Source organism: Populus trichocarpa, chromosome 5, assembly GCF_000002775.5.
Source record: "Populus trichocarpa isolate Nisqually-1 chromosome 5, P.trichocarpa_v4.1, whole genome shotgun sequence".
In the NCBI taxonomy this organism is placed as follows: domain Eukaryota; kingdom Viridiplantae; phylum Streptophyta; class Magnoliopsida; order Malpighiales; family Salicaceae; genus Populus; species Populus trichocarpa.
In genome coordinates, this window is record NC_037289.2 from 20636657 (window position 1) to 20654726 (window position 18070).

Consider the following 18070-nt stretch of genomic DNA (forward strand, 5'->3'; position numbering starts at 1 on the left):
TTGGGGAATAACCCAGAATTGGGTTATGACAGTTGCCCCCCTCTTTACAATGCTTACGATAGAAAGTCTCGTAAGAGACTTTAGATAGTAAGCGTTGTAAAGAAGAAAAAGAAGACTGAGAGATGATGGACTCATCATATTTAGAAATGATGAATCCTTTTGAGGCCTAGAAAGCGCACTCAAAGTAAAAACTGGAAGATTTTTCTTTTGAAAATTCTGAGATTTTGAAATGGTCGAATTGTCATGGGTGACCTACCCAGAGAAAATTAAATTTTTTTTTGAGGTGGTCTTATTGTATGAGTTTTCTTGCAGAGGCCGGTACTGCAGCTACGAATAGAAATAACCAAAGCCTACATGCACCTAGGATATTTCCCAGCTTTACAACAGAATAGCAGAACTAGGTTACAGTATGCTTGCAAATCATACAATAATAAATTAATAATGCGACCAAATAATTGGCATAACATATGCTAAACAAACAAGAAGCGTTTAACATGGTGGCATATAGGGAGGTGGTGGTAGCATATGGGCTTTCTTGCCTCGACCGTTCTTGATTATGAATGCCATCTCCATACCCCATGACAGATGACGCTCCAGATGGCAGTGTACGAACCATACTCCTGTTACAAATAAAATAGACACATGATGTTAGATCTGCCTCGTAATCAAGGTAATTAAGAGAAATAATACTCTTAATATGATACTTTGTTGGTTATTGTATATTTAATTGGTTATGCTCCTTATATTTACCAGGATTGGTAGCCTTGAATCTTATGACAGACCAGCCATTTTTGGGAACGGCAATGGTATTTTGAAGAGGAGGGTCAAAAAGATTGTATCTCAAAGGGTCTTTATCCTTGTCGAAGTTGCCAAATCCCCAACCAACAACATAGAAGCTTGTTCCATGTATGTGCATGGGATGATCAGTGCCAGCAGCCACATTTGTCCCCTGAAAAACAATCTCCACCGTCGAGTTATACTCGAGCACTTTCACTTCTGTACCTTTTGATGGTGTCTCATAAATCAATGGGATAGTATCCGCAGTGAAATTGAAGAACAGTGGTGGTTTATCAGGAAAGTGATCACCATAAACACCATTGATTTGATTATAATAAGCTCTTAGTATATCCATACGTGTAGGTGTCTGAAAGCTTATGTTGTTCACACTAGCAGCTAGTCTAGACTGATTCACCCCACAAGAAGTGTTTGCACACGTAAATATATTAACAGAAACAGTGAAAAATAATGGAGTGCTTATGCTCATGGGGACATGAATTGGATGGTTATTATCAGCTAAGCTTCTAAGACGGCCAGTGAAATTAACCGATGCAGTTGTGTCATTAAAATAAGGAAGGTATGGCAATGAGAGAGTGGAGGATGGAGTGTAGTTGCCATTGTACTGGACAATGGCTGTGGTTGTTGTGTTGTCATATTGCACACCATTGGCACTAGAGTAAACTTTTGCAGCCATGTAATAGTGGTCCAGTGGTTGGTTTGCTTCTAATAAAACATCAATGGTTTGGCCAGGTGATATTGCTATATAATCAACTTTCAGTGGTTTAGTGTAGCTGGCATCTGTGCCGACCACTGTGACTTGATGATTGGTGATGGAGAAAAAGACAATGTCTTGAAGGGCAGCATTAATTAGGCGAAGAAGGTAAGTCTTGCCATAGTCCACCGATAGCTTGAATGTATCTGCAGTTAGAAAGACAAGGTTTTGATTTAATAGCTTTAAACTATACAAACGTTCCACTGAGTTATAGATTCTTCCCTCTCTCAACAAATTTCAAGTCGAATCTCTCGTTTGAAATAAGAATGATGATGATGATGATAATAAAACACAAATTAACATGTAATATATTAAGGATGCAATGCAGTAACCATTTGATTGTTTGGGCCGGGAGGAAAGAATAGGCTTCTAAGAATTCATGGGTAACTTTCATTTTGCCCCACAGGTTTATATATTGCTCATTTTCATCTAAAACCTTTGATTTATTCCAATTAAATCCTAACTCTTTCATCTTCTTCCAATCAGCCCCCCATCTTTTATTTTATTCCAACCAGCCCCCCATCTTTTACTTTTGTTCCAATTTCCGCCCTCCGTTCATTTTCAGTGGGTGTGTGTTTATAAAATATCTCAATATCATCTAAAAATAAAGAAAAAAAATATTAAAAAATTGAATTAACAAAAACAAAAAGAAAAATTAAGCTTCAATATAATTTTTTTTGCGTGTTTAAGATGATGGTAAAAATTGTTTTTCATAGTATTTTTCACTTGAAAATGTATTAAAATAATTTTTTTAAAATTTTTTTTAATATAAATACATCAAAACGATCCAAAAAAATTTAAAAAATTAATTTAAAAACAATTAAAATTTTTCAAAAGCGAACTGCAAAAACAAACTCAGTTGTATGGTACTTTTCAAAAGTGATTTTTGCTTGGAATTATGTTTTTAAAATTTTTTTCACCCTACCATATTAAAACCATTAAAAATCACTAAAAAAACATCAACATAATATTTTTAAAAAACTAAATACATTTTTGTAATGCATCTAAACACAATTTTTTTCCTAAAAAAAAACATAGCTGAATCAAAGGGGTAGTACTCTGGATGCTAAAGAAATATAAGGCAAAATGAAAAGAGAAAATCTAAGCAATGGTACAGTGGCATTGTACCCGATTTTGAGCAAGGATAAAGATCACCGGGTTGACCATTGATCGTGTAAGAATCAGAGACATTGGGGTCTGCTCCCGAGGCACGGAATTGATCAAAGATTTCAAATATGTCCATCTTCCACCACTCTCCTGCATTTCATGAAATCAGTGGTCAATACTGCATTCAAATCTTCCACGGCTTTAAGAACTGAAGTTTTCTTTTAAAATTGATGCTATTATACCTAGAATAATCGGCACGTCTGCATGAGGCGCAGGGAAAGGATATTCGGTTCCTTTCTTGGGATATATGACAATCGCACCATAAACAGTTGCTCGTGTCCAGTCATTGTGAGCATGCCACCATAATGTTCCTTCTTCATCAGAGAATATGACCCTCTGACTGAATTTTCCTCCTGGTTGAATTGGACACTGTGTGATATATTCAGGACCATCTGACCATGGATATTTTGGCTGATTCACTCCATGCCTAGGATTAACAGTGTTAATATTGTTATCTCTGCCGCCATGCATATCGTGGATTTGCAGGGTAAACAACCCAAACTTCCAGACAGAAGATCAGATGTATATAGAGGGACTTACCAGTGAATGGTGATGTTATGAGGGCTCTTGTTAATAACATCCACGATGATGGTTTCTCCTTTAGTGACGTATAGTGTCGGGCCAGGAAACTGTCCATTGACGGTCATTATGTTCTTGGTGCTGCAGAGTCTTGTGTATGGAACATCTTTTACCTACAATGAATGTGCACATACGCAAAACTACAAATTATGAATGAGCTTATAAAGTAAAACATCTAATCTCCTAGTTATTACGTGTACGTACCAGTTTTTTTTTTTTTTTTGGAAAAAGTCGATATAATAAAAGAGTAACAGAAGATAGCTAAAAATAAAATAGAACAAAGAATGTGACCCGTGCACCGATGATCATTCTAGAATCTATTTCTTCTTAATGTTAACATTTTTCCTTTTCATATCATAAAAAGAAAGTTGAACTTATGTTAGATCGCATGAAAAAAAAAAAAAAATCAGCACATAGTACATACCACAAAAGTATGATGAACTATAGCTTGGCAACATAGGAAACCACCAAATAATAGAAACCTTAAAATTTGGAAGGCTAGAACTCTCATGATTGGTATCATTTTCTTAGCAACGAATATATTCTTGTTTCACTCTTGATGACCAACCGAGCTGTTATGCCGGTATTTATAGGTAACAAGGAGCAAGACGGCAATTTAGCTGGAGAATTGTTCAAGATAATTTTGTATTTCTCAACACCCAATTAAATGCAAAGTGTTCATTAACTACTTCGAAAACTATGGGGTTTGAGTGAACGTCTCTCTCTCTCTCTCTCTCTCTCTCTCTCCACTCTCGATATAATCACTGTTACTCGATTGTTTGACTCTGCTTTAACATTGTCAAAGCTGAGTGTGACTCGTTAGCATTTGTTTTTGGCTTTAGTGAAAGCTAACAACATGAATTCCCGTACCAGAAAATGGAGTACGTGGAAAAACAATTCTACATAGGAGTATGTGGAAGAAAAAACACTGAGGAAGCTGATTTATAATCGAGATCAAACAAGAAAGTCAAAGTCGGGACAAAAAATAACCCTAAGATAAGGAGATCTGGGGAACAATTTTTTTCTCGCTAAATGCACTAACCAGGATGACCGGGAGTTTGCTAAAAACTCAGGAATGCTTGTGATTTTTTATTTAGAGAGTGTCTAGCAATGTGATAGCGGTTGCTTTTTAAATAATTTTTTATGTCGAAATGCATGTCAATGATATTTTTTTATTTTTAAAAATTATTTTTGACATCAGCACATCAAAACGATCCAAAACATACAAACCATATTAAATTTTAACTAAAATACAAATTTAAATTTTTTGGAAACGCGGTTTGCACCACGTTCCCAAACATGTTCTAAGGCTAGGTGCATGAGTCTATTTCTATTTTTGATTTTTTTTAATTTAATTTTTTTAATAATTAATTTAAAATATTATAAAAATATTAAATTATTAAATTCTTAAAATAATTAAGAATATATTGATGTAACCCCTCAGTTTTTTAGAGTATTTTTATATCATCTCGTTCACGAATCATTTTAATTATTTGTAAATATTTGATAAGCATCAAGTAGATTTCTTTTATATATATATATATATATATATATATATATATCCACTATCAAAATTTTAATAGAGTTTTATTTGTACTAGTAACATACCAAGTCATGATAACTTCATTCATTTCATCAAATTCAATCTTAATCATGACTCATCCATCCTATTCTTTATTTCACAATATTCCCACTACTCAAGAATAGTTTGCAATGATTTGCAACAAAGAGGAATAAATTGAGATACAAAGAGTAAGAACAACTTATTTAAATATTACACATTAATCGGCGCAATTAAATGGTCTAAAGTATACTATATATTTTGAGTAATTTGTTTGCATTTGATTTGTTAATTTCAAGTTTCGTCAAAGAGTGATTAGTAAATTTATCTTGTCACGCGAAGGGCAAACTTGGATACGCCTGCTGTCATTGCCAGTCACAGTCATAATTATTCTTGGTCTTGCCATTTTACTATTAATTAACTAATTGTTTAATTAATCAATGAAACCGTGCGTTTCTTATGTGATTTTTCAAAGACGGCCATGAATGATTCTTTGGATTCGCGTGAAATGTCGTGTTTTCAACAGATGAGGTGTTCATAGGATGTCAATACAGACCAATGAAATGGACCTTCCTCGGCTGATATATTAACTGATCTGGCTATCTAACAGGTTGTTGATTTTTTTAAAAAATAAATTTAAATATACAGGTTATTTTAATATGTTTATTTTAATAAAAAATTCAAAAAATCAATGCAATCAACTAATTATATTTTAAAAAATATTAATAATAACAAAAAATAGAAAAACATTAAGAGATAGATCTAAATTAAGATATTCAATCACCAAAATTAAGACATTTAGCTAATTATATTTACTAAACTTGTTTATTTAAATCAATAAAAATTAATAAAAATTAATAGAAACACAAATGAAATTGATTGAATAAACTCACACCATAAAAAAATATTATGCAAGGCCCAACATATCAGAAATATTATTTAAAAATAAGTATTTTTTATTTTAAAAAATAAAGTTCATTTATATATATAATAATAATAATAATAATAATAATAATAATAATAGATGAGTTAAAATAATTACTTAGAAATCAAACACAAATAAAAAAAAGTTATATTAACAAAAAAACATGCAAAACTTATAATCTAGATCATGAGATCGAGATATAATCACAGAAAAGAAATTGAAAATAACCACAAAACTAATATTTAACCAAAAAATAATAATAACTAATATAAAACAATAAAATCATATGAAATTTTCACTATGAAAAAACTATTTTGTTGACTTTTCCTTAGTTGAAGAAGTTTTGAATGTAGCTAACAGTCGTATGATAAAAGGATATTTCTCAAAATCTTGAAAGCGATACAACTTTGTACGTGGAGTTTAATAATCTGCTGATTCCACTGGATTAACACGAAAGAATCTCTCTTTGGGCATTGTTGGTCAAGGAACAGCACGATTTCTTGAAGAATGATGCACGATCGATTACTTCCACGAAATAAAAGTGACTAGATTTTGCTATTATTAAATTTTCTTCTAGATCTACTAAAGAAAACATGACTTTTAAGTTTTAAAAATTATTTTTAACATCAACGTATTAAAATAAAAAATATATATAAAAAAAATTTAATAAAAAATTTAATTTTAAAAAATATGGTTTGAATTACATTTCCATAAAAAAAAAAATAATATTGCCCATAAATACCAATGGTAATTTTATTATGTTGAGGAACTAACCAGGAGGAGCAACATCTTTATGTGCACTTACGTGAAACTTTAGCTTATGAAATAATTCCAAAAAAATGTTTTACCAAACGGGCAATATTTTACCGTTTTGCAACTCATCGTAGGCTGTAGCTAGCTAGCTAGCTCCTCTAATGTTAGCACTTAATTTTTTTGACTCATTCTAAGCCATGCACGCACGTAATGATCTCATAGTTTATGTTAGAGCAGACTTCCTATATATTACGAAGTTTAAAATATTTTTAAAATACAAAAATAAATAAACAAATAAATGATAGCACATATATAGTATTTTTTAGTGGTTACATGCATGTATCTAACTCCTAAGATCACATTGGAAATTTATCACAAAAAAACACGTCCTGGCTAATTCTTTTATGCTGCCGTATGAAAGGGGGAAATTAATGGAAATTAAGTTTTCAGTGAATATTTTTCTTCTGTACTGTCCTTGCAGTGAATAAAAATACATATTCACAAAAAAAAGGTATTTTTTAGCAAACATATCTTTTTTATTCATTTTTTAAATTTAATAAAAATACGTCTTTTTTTTTATTAGGAACATGATTTTTGAATAAAAGCTAGGAGAAACCAAACTAAATATTGTAAACACTTCCAATAATTTGAATTAAAGAGAAAAAATATTTTCCTATCATGCCACACGATCTGTTGCCTTTGTTTCGAGTGCTCCCAAAAGTATTAAAAAAAAATCGTTTTTGAAAAAACTTAACGATCCCACACACACACGCTAATCATCTAGATTATAGGTACAAATTATATAAAGCCTTAAGAGGGGTGATCACCCATGAAAATATTTATTCATGCAGGTATGAGTTTTATTGCAGAGGCCGGTACTGCGGCTACGAAATAGAAATAATCAAAACCTACATGCACCTAGGATATTTCCCAGCTTACAATATAATAGCAGAACTAGGATTACAGTATCCTTGCAAATCATACAATAATAAATTAATAATACAACCAAATAATTGGCATAACATATGCTAAACAAACAAGAAGCGTTTAACACGGTGGCATATAGGGAGGTGGTGGTAGCATTTGGGCTTTCTTGCCTCGACCGTTCTTGATTATGAATGCCATCTCCATACCCCATGACAGATGACGCTCCAGATGGCAGTGCACGAACCATACTCCTGTTACAAATAAAATAGACACATGATGTTAGATCTGCCTCGTAATCAAGGTAATAAAGAGAAATAACACTCTTAATATCATACTTTGCTGGTTATTATATATTTTAACTGGTTATGCTACTTATATTTACCAGGATTGGTAGCTTTGAATCTTATAACAGACCAGCCATTTTTGGGAATGACAATGGTATTTTGAAGAGGAGGGTCAACAAGATTGTATCTCAAAGGGTCTTTATCCTTGTCGAAGTTGCCAAATCCCCAACCAACAACATAGAAGCTTGTTCCATGTATGTGCATAGGATGATCAGTGCCAGCAGCCACATTTGTCCCCTGAAAAACAATCTCCACCGTCGAGTTATACTCGAGCACTTTCACTTCTGTACCTTTTGATGGTGTCTTATAAATCAATGGGATAGTATCCGCAGTGAAATTGAAGAACAATGGTGGTTTATCAGGAAAGTGATCACCGTAAACACCATTGATTTGATTATAATAAGCTCTTAGTATATCCATACGTGTAGGTGTTTGAAAGCTTATGTTGTTCACACTAGCAGCTAGTCTAGACTGATTCGCCCCACAAGAAGTGTTTGCACACGTAAATATATTAACAGAAACAGTGAAAAATAATGGAGTGCTTATGCTCATGGGGACATAAATTGGATGGTTATTATCAGCTAAGCTTCTAAGACGGCCAGTGAAATTAACCGATGCAGTCGTGTCATTAAAATAAGGAAGGTATGGCAATGAGGGAGTGGAGGATGGAGTGTAGTTGCCATTGTACTGGACAATGGCTGTGGCTGTTGTGTTGTCATATTGCACACCATTGGCACTAGAGTAAACTTTTGCAGCCATGTAATAGTGGTCCAGTGGTTGGTTTGCTTCTAATAAAACATCAATGGTTTGGCCAGGTGATATTGCTATATAATCAACTTTCAGTGGTTTAGTGTAGCTGGCATCTGTGCCGACCACTGTGACTTGATGATTGGTGATGGAGAAAAAGAGAATGTCTTGAAGGGCAGCGTTAATTAGACGAAGAAGGTAAGTCTTGCCATAGTCCACCGATAGCTTGAATGTATCTGCAGTTAGAAAGACAAGGTTTCGATTTAATAGCTTTTAACAATACAAACGTTCCATTGAGCTGTAGATTCTTCCCTCTCTCAACAAATTTCAAGTCGAATCTCACGTTTGAAATAACAACAACAACAACAACAATAACAACAACAACAACAACAATAATAATAATAATAATAATAATAAAACATGAACATGTAATATATTAAGGATGCAATGGCAATAACCATTTGATTGTCTGGGCCGGGAGGAAATAATAGGCTTCTAAGAAATCATGGGTAACTTTCAATTTGCCCCACAGGTTTATATACTATCTCATTTTCATCTAAAACCTTTGATCTATTCCAATTAAATCCTATCTCTTTAATCTTCTTCCAATCAGTCTCCCCCATCTTTTATTTTATTCCAACCAGGCCCCCATCTTGTACTTTAGTTCCAATTTCCCCCTCCATTATTTTTCACTAAGTGTATGTTTATGAAATATCTCAATATCATCTAAAAATAAAGAAAAAAATTTAACAAAAACAAAAATAAAAATCAAGTTTGAATAGAACTCTTTGTGTGTGTTTGATATTATGGTGCATAGCTCGTTTGAAATTGTGGGAAAAATTATTTTTCAAAGTGTTTTTCTCTTGAAAATATATCAAAATAATCTTGTTTATTTTTATTTTTATTTTTGATATAAGCATATCAAAACGATTCAAAAATACTAAAAAAAATTAATTTGAAAAAAAAAATTCAAAACTTTTCAAAAACATCGTTGGACTGCAAAAACAAATACAACCACATGATACTTTTCAAAAATAATTTTTCTTTGAAAATGTATTTTTTAAAATTTTTCACATCAGTATTTTAAAACCATTAAAAATCACTAGAAAAACGTGTTTTTAAACCAAATACATTTTGTAATACATCTAAACACAATTTTTTCTTGAAAGAAAAAAAAAACAAAGCTGAATCAAAGGGGTAGGATTGCTCTGGATATTAAAGAAATATAAGGCAAAAGTAAAATAGAAAATCTAAGCAATTGTATAGTGGCATTGTACCCGATTTTGAGCAAGGATAAAGATCACCAGGTTGACCATTGATTGTGTAAGCATCAGAGACATTTGGGTCTGCTCCCGAGGCACGAAATTGATCAAAGATTTCAAATATGTCCTTCTTCCACCACTCTCCTGCATTTCATGAAATCAGTGGTCAATGCATTCAAATCTTCCACGGCTTTAAGAACCGAAGTTTTCTTTTAAAATTGATGCTAGAATACCTAGAATAATCGGCACGTCTGCATGAGGCATAGGGAAAGGATATTCGGTTCCTTTCTTGGGATATATGACAATCGCACCATAAACAGTTGCTCGTGTCCAGTCACTGTGAGCATGCCACCATAATGTTCCTTCTTCGTTAGAGAATATGACCCTCTGACTGAATTTTCCTCCTGGTTGAATTGGACACTGTGTGATATATTCAGGACCATCTGACCATGGATATTTTGGTTGTTTCACTCCATGCCTAGGATTGACAGTGTTAATATTGTTATCTCTGCCGCCATGCATATCGTGGATTTGCAGGGTAAACAACCCAAATTTCCAGACAGAAGATCAGATATATATAGAGGGACTTACCAGTGAATGGTGATGTTGTGAGGGCTCTTGTTAATAACATCCACGATGATGGTTTCTCCTTTAGTAACGTATAGTGTCGGGCCAGGAAACTGTCCATTGACGGTCATTATGTTCTTGGTGCTGCAGAGTCTTGTGTATGGAACATCTTTTACCTACAATGAATGTGCACATACGCAAAACTACAAATTATAAATGAGCTTATAAAGTAAAACATCTAATCTCCTAGTTATTACGCGTACCTGTTTTTTTTTTTTTTTTTTTTTTTTGGGGGGGGGGGTGGGGGGAAGAAGTTGATATATATAATAAAAGGGCTAACAGAAAATAGTAAAACACAAGATACAAGAAAAAAAAGCAAAGAAGAAAACAGAATAATATAAAAACAGAAAACAAATAATAAAAGATGAAAAAATCAACAAATATAGATAAAAAAACATCAGAACGTTTTTTCTTTTTTCTTTTTTAAAACAACACACATAGCTAGCAGCGAAGGACCAAAATGAAGGAATGATGATAAATTAAACCAATTAATTTATTGCCGAGACATTTTTGGCCTTCTGGCCATTAAGTGCCCTTGTCTATATTTGGAAAAAGAAGTGAAAAAAAAAACATTGTGGCCGTGCACCTATGATCATTCTAGAATCTAGCTAGAGCATTTAAATCAATATCCTAAAACGTTTAATTTGAAGTGTATCTACAAGCTATTCCAAATGATGAAATATATAGTACTAAATATAGTATTTTAAATTTCTTCTTAATGTCAACATTTTTCCTTATCATAAAAAGAAAGTTGAGCTTATGTTACGAAGATGATCGCATGAAAAAAAAAAAAAAAAAATCAGCACGTAGTACATACCACAAAAGTATGATGAACTATAGCTTGGCAACATAGGAAACCACCGAACAATAGAAACCTTAAAATTTGAAAGGCTAGAACTCTATTGATTGCCATCATATATTTTCTTAGCAACGAATATATTCTTGTTTCACTCTTGATGACCAACCGAGCTATCTTATGCCGGTATTTATATGGGTAATAAGGAGCAAGACGACAATTTAGCTGGAGAAGTTCATGATGATTTTGTATTTCTCAACACCCAATTAGATGCAAAGTGCTTCATTAACTACTTCGAAAACTATGGGGTTTGAGTGGCCGTGTCTCTCTCTCTCTCCACTCTCGATATCACTGTTACTCGATTGTTTGACTCTGCTCTAACATTGTCAAAGCTGAGTGCGACTCGTTATCATTTGTTTTTGGCTTTAGCGCAGCTAACAACATCAATTCCCGTACCAAAAAATGGAGTAGGTGGAAAAACAATTCTACATAGGAGCATGTGGGAAAAAAACACTGAGGATGCTGATTTATTATCGAGATCAAACAAGAAAATCAAAGTCGGGACAAAAAAAAATAACCCTAATTAATGAAGAAATCTCTTATTCAAAAAATGGCTTCCAACAACAAAAATTCTTAGCGACTGGAATCATCTACAAAGACTCCCTTGTGGGAAGTTATTTTTTTAATCTTGTGTCTTTGGAGGAGGGACAAGTTGTTGAAGATTACATATTCGAAGAATAGGAGATTGAAGAGGAAGACGAACTAGACTATTCGCTAATCTAATTGTCTACAAATTAAGAAGAAATGTAGGATCAGGGAACCTAAAAAAATTCTCTTTTAAATTAAATGTAGGATCAGGGACAAGTTGAAGATTACATATTCATAAATTCTCTTTTGCTAGCATGTGAGGATTTTTAAATTAAGAAAAAAAATTTATAATTAGTAAATCATAATTTAAATTAAAAAAAATTCAAAACAACAAAAAAAATTAAAAAAAAATCTTGAAATAGTAGCTTTCAAGTCTAATTTGGTTCTGAAAACAAAAACAACTAACAAGTCAAAAGAAAAAACTATACTCGTATTCTTCAAACTATATATTGAGTTTGTCAGAAACTTAAAACCTAAAAAAATCTTAAATAATACAATAAAAATAATTAAATTAAAAATAATTAAGATAATAACCCACTAAGAAGTTACATAATATTCTCATTTTTTTTCATGGTCAAGATAAGAACCTAATCATTTAATTTTCTCATAGTGTAGCAAACAATATTCAATGTTTTGGTGTGTGACAACTTTATTAATGTTTAGTCTCCATACGCTTCATTTTCGGGTATTAATGCTATGGCTGCCCATAAAGTTAACATCATATATTTCTCATTCTGGTTTCGAAGGTGGACTTTCAAAAACTTCCTCGACAAAGACAAACACGTTCACAATATGTTTCGAGTATTTTTTTTAATTAAATCTGAAAGATTTTTCTTGATTTTGATGATGTTCATTTAATTTAATTATTTTTGTATTAGTTAAACACTTGGATACAATTTCTATCTAATAATTACATAATATTCTTTCTTTCTTTATTTGAGAAATGTATGTAATATTCTTATATCATTTAAAATAACTAAAAATAAGTTTACAATAAAATATAAGAAAAAGGGTAAAGAATCGTTTGAATAAGTTTTGGGGATTTAAGCTCATTTACAGTTGATTTTCTACAGAAAAAAATAAATACATATTGGGAATTTCACATTAAATCATTTGCTTATTTTGCACAATTTTCTATCGTCTGTTTTTATTTTATTATGCACAATTTATTTATTTATTTGTGTTAACCTATAGTTGCGTGTAATAATTCATTGCAGGTGTCCAATTTCGATTTGGTATATAGAAAGAGAGGATCGCTTTACACCGAACATTGAGAAAAACCTTGTACATTTGAAATCGTTGTGGAAATCATCAACGTTTATTTACAGACACGTAACAAACTAAAAATAAATGTTTGACAGCAGGTTGAAAGCTTCCCATCCCACCAAACCCGCGTTATGTTCTGCCTGCTGATCCAAAAGATTATACCTGCTTTAATTTATTTTTATAAAATAAAAAATATTATTTTAATATATTTTTAAATAAAAAATATTTTAAAAAACAATTACAATCACACTTCTAAACAGGTTACAGTAAAACACTAGAAGACATGGTGGAATTACCATGTAAAGTGATACTTCACATTACATTATAGATATATTTTTTTTTATCCTAAAAACTTTTTTTTCTCGATTAAATCTTCATGTGGCTAAATTGATGACGGATTACTTTTGATTTGTTAAAAAATAGTAGAATTAATAGAGCAAAGAAATTAGGTGACTGTTTAAAATTTTTCACTAAGATTTAGATTGGTTTTTAAATTTTTTAATTTCTAAATTTTTGATCCCTTTTGTTGTGGAAACATTAGATTCCCTTATTTCTTGAATTTCAATTCTAAAAATTAATTAAAATTTACTTCATAACACCAAAAATCTTTTAAGTTGCATTACTTAATGAAAATTATCTTAAGTTGAATAGCTCTTTTAGGTACTAAAGTACTTCAATACGAGTGATAAACTCTGATCTCAACATATATCCAACATCATCTAAGTAGAATTTTAAGTAACATTTTGCATTCACTATTTAAATGTGAGAAAATGAAAGTATGGAAATAGATGAAATTGTGTAAATTTTAATGTTTAAATGATGTTGTTATGCTTAAATTGGATTGGTATGATGGTGGTAGTTTGTTATCTTTGATTGTGATTCATGGAGAACAAGTTGTTTGGATATTGGTTTATGTTTATTAAATGTCAGAAAATAAAAATATAGAAATTGATGGAATTATGTAAATGTTTAATATTTTTAATGATGTTGTTTATGCTTAAAAAATTGATTGGGAGTTTGTAATCTAAATGGTTGTGTATTTAGATCTTTCTTAACAAGTTAGTAAAATAAAAAAATATATGTTGGATGAATAATTGTAGTAAAAAAATGTGAAATTGTATCTAAATGGGAGTTGAAAATATGAAGAAAATTTGAAATTATATTTGAGATACAAATTAATAGTATGAAAAAGGATGTTGACGTGTTTTAGTAATTATGGATAATAAGTTGAAATGGTTTGGGTGCGAATTTAGGGATGCTTTCTTGAAAAATTACAAGGGGTATTTGAGGTTGGTCTCGTAATTAAAGGAATGCATACTACCAAAATGTTAGGTAGGTGTCACCACCTAATTTATTTTATTTTAAAAAAAATATTTTTATTAAAATTTCTTTATACATGTACAATATTATGAGAAATTATTTTAAAAGAAAGTCGATTGCATTGACAAAGACTAATTTTATAAATTAAAATTGCTCAAATAGATAAATAATAATTATATAAATTAAAGTTGATCGTATAGACGAAGACTAATCATATAAAAAAATTTATAATAATTTATTTTTATTTTTTTAACCTCGTATCAAACTCCACCATAAGGTAACATAAGTTTTTATTTCATGTCTTCATGTTTTGATTAAACTCAGTAAATGGATAAGTTTTGAAAAAAAATAATTTTTTTTGCATGAATTTTAAAAAATCACCCATTATTTTTTTTAATGCTTCTTCTTTTAATTGTGTTTTATACTATAAAATTAAATTCTATTTCACCAAATTGGCCTCAAATTCAATCCTAAAATTTTAAAAATGAGTAAATGGAGAAATTTTGGATGGAATTGATGTTTTGCATGAATTTGAAAAACTTCATGATTTTTTTTTGTTTTTATCTTGATACTTCTTCTAATTATTTTTTATACCATAAACCTAAATCTTATTTCATCAAATTGACCTCAAATTCAATCCAAAAGCTGAAAGAGTTTTGGTAGGTATAAATTAGATGGTTAAATCATATCAAATCTTAGGCAACATCATCCAGAAAGAACTTAGGCAAGACCGTTCTTCCAATTCTAAAACAATGACTTTTACCTTGGACAATCTCAAAATAAAGAGCATACGCACAATGTAAAAAAAAAAAAAAAGTCAAAAACACCATAGAAAAGCGCACACAATTTGGTTCTAACCAAGAATAGTAGGAAGAAAAACCTTAATTAAATAAAAGCAGCAACAACGAATGGGTAGCATCAAGCATGTCAATTGTATTTTTAGTTTTTTTTTTTAAAAAAAAAAACCAACAACAAAGCAAATAAATGGATGAAAATATCGCAATGAAAAAATTAGAAGCACAATATTGAGAAATTAAGAATTCGACTTAGCAAAGGAAAAACGCACTAGAGGCAGAGACAACTCGAAGAAGGAAGTGAGGTGCTTGCATATATATATATATATATAGTCATGAATATATTGAAAAGAAATATAAGAAAAGCCATAGCAGAAAAGTAAAAAATTCAAAAACAACTGCACCAAAACAAATGAAAGAACTATGAGAGAAAAAAATCTGGTACGGCAAAGGAAAAATGAACCTCAGGAAGAAGGAACGCAAAACATAAGGTAAAGAATCAATGAAAAACAAATTAAGCCAAAAGATTTGATAAATTACAAAATCTAAGCGTAATAAAATAACAAAACAACATAAAACATAATTAATTAAGTAATTTAAATGCAATATAATAACAAAAACTCTCTTCTTCTTCTTCTTCTTCTTCTTCTTCAAAAGATTAATCATTTTCATTGCTAGTTGAAACCTCTAAATTCCCATTTTTTTCTTTTTTTTTTAATTTTATTTTCTTCAACAGGAAATAAGGTTTCAAGTCTTCATTTGTCATCATTCAAGATCATTTTGCCTTTAAGAACAAAAAAAATGCATATATTTTTTAGAGCCAGGAAAGATTAAAATATTGGAAGCCATGGTAAATTAGTAGCTTGAGGTAAAAAGAAAACACAGGAAAGGAAAGAAAAATCAAATCAAATCAAAGAAGGCAGACTAGTGGTTGGTTTACGTTTATTACAGTGCCAAATTGCATCAAGATGTTGCCACTTAATTATATGTAGGATGACAAAATCTATGGTAAAAAAAAAAAACAAAATCAAAGCAAATCAGAGATAAATAATCTTGTTTTCTTCCATAGAATTAATTCTCGGAACATAATCCATTGTTGGCGATTGAAAGAGGATGAAAATACAATTCTGTTTTTTTTATTTATTTATTTGCTTGCTAATTAATTACAACCTTGCTGACAGTCCCACCATAACTTTTATTCCCAAAGCAAGCTCCATCATGGCACTTGAATTTGAGTGTGTTTGTTTGAAGTAATTTTTGTGGATGTTGTTTAAAAAAAATAAATTTTAAAAAAATATTGTTGTGTATGGTTAGCTGTATTTAGATACGTGTTTGGTAAAAATTATGGTTGAAGTTTATATCCAGCAAAAAACATAAATAAAATGTTTGGTTGTGGTTGTTTTTCAAAAGTGTTTTTTACTTGGAAATATATCAATTTTTTATTATTTTTAAAAAATTATTTTTGATATCAGTGCATCAAAATGATCTGAAAATACAAAAAAATAATTGAAGTAAATAAAAAAATAAAATTTTTCAAATTTTAAAAAAAGTGCTTTTGAAACGCAAAAACAAATAAAGTTTTACGAAACTTAGTTAAAAAAAACATGTAAAAACTGCTTCACAAAAACTGTGTTTCAAACTCAATTTATTAGTGGGCCCCATAATATAAAATGCAATTTGATGTATTACTAAATACCTAACTGTGTTTTTTACACCGCAAACGCAAAAGCTACAACTAAACAAAAAGATAATGAATTTGGCATATACAGTAAAAGCAGTCTAGTTTTTTTTTTCCCCTTTTAAATGTAATATCTAACTGAACAGAAAGAAACCAAAATCAAAGAAAAAGAAGAAATCAATCACCTTGTTTTCAGCTATATTTCGGAGGTACATAAATTGTAATACGTGTTTTCATAAGAAAAGAAAGTGTTTGTTTAAATTTCACAAGGAGGCTTGAATCTTCATTGCTTTAATTCAATGAAATCGGTTGGTATTAGTGGGCTTAGGAAGTTTTTATTCTGCTCGGCTTGCATTTCTTTCACCGAACCCAAAATCGGTATGGAGGACAAATGGGCTAAAAATTAACTTGTTGCTCTCTTTTAGAAAAATCAGCTACTCTTTCAATAAAAGCCAAATAATATTACATTGGCTTTTATTTTATTTGTGCATGTTCAATAAGTTCATAACATAAAAAAAAAAACGACAAGTAAAATTTTTCTACTGTCGTATCAAATGATCGTATCAAAAATCCATCGGTTTGTCTTGGAATCCCATTCATACTGTCGTATCAAATGATCGATCCATGTTGTTTGTTGTTTGCTGGTTTCCATATAATGCGTACAACTTTGGTTGTTAGTTGGGCTGAGTTTAGTTGGGCTGAGTTGATGGCTCTACAAGAATAAGCGGTTCTCAATCCAATGTGAAGACAAGGCATGTTTTTTTTATATTCTTTATGCTCGTTTAGGAATAACCAATTTAGAGCTGGATCCCGGGTCGATCCACCGGACCGGTCCGAGTTTCAAAACTATGGGTAGTTGGAGTATCACAAGAATAATTATAACAAATCCAAGTATATATTTGAAGTCTTGTAGATGTGGTTTGGGCTCATATTATGTTTTTTAGATTATGCTTCTTTGGTACTGGTATGTAGAAATATTTTGTGAAGAATGTACAAGAAAACCTTCTTTAAATTGGCCTAAGTTCTTTAAATTGGCCTAAGATCTTCAGAAATAATTTATTTCTTTTAAGAGTGGCTTGTTTCGGGTTTAGTGCTTTTCATGTAATGGGATTGCATGCATGGTCCTG

At 31.0% G+C, this 18070-nt stretch overlaps 1 protein-coding gene across 3 annotated transcripts; it reads right to left on the reverse strand.

Moving 5' to 3' along the window:
• Nucleotides 1-222: 222 nt before the first annotated feature.
• On the reverse strand, nt 223-11595 carry LOC7492506 (laccase-15). Of its 3 annotated transcripts, XM_052452703.1 has the most exons (7): nt 11317-11595; nt 3720-3777; nt 3257-3408; nt 2899-3143; nt 2678-2806; nt 751-1695; nt 223-620 (listed from the first exon to the last, which is right to left on the reverse strand). In XM_052452703.1, the coding sequence occupies exons 1-7, from the start codon at nt 11355-11357 to the stop codon at nt 490-492; spliced, it is 1701 nt and encodes a 566-aa protein (XP_052308663.1). In that variant the 5' UTR covers nt 11358-11595; the 3' UTR covers nt 223-489. The 3 variants fall into 3 exon arrangements, with proteins under 3 accessions (XP_052308663.1, XP_052308662.1, XP_002307537.3); XM_052452702.1 differs by lacking the exon at nt 3720-3777 and having other exon boundaries at nt 11259-11595; XM_002307501.4 differs by lacking the exons at nt 223-620; nt 751-1695; nt 2678-2806; ... (1 more) ...; nt 3257-3408; nt 3720-3777 and adding exons at nt 7371-7712; nt 7844-8788; nt 9830-9958; nt 10048-10292; nt 10406-10557 and having other exon boundaries at nt 11259-11593.
• Nucleotides 11596-18070: the final 6475 nt, after the last annotated feature.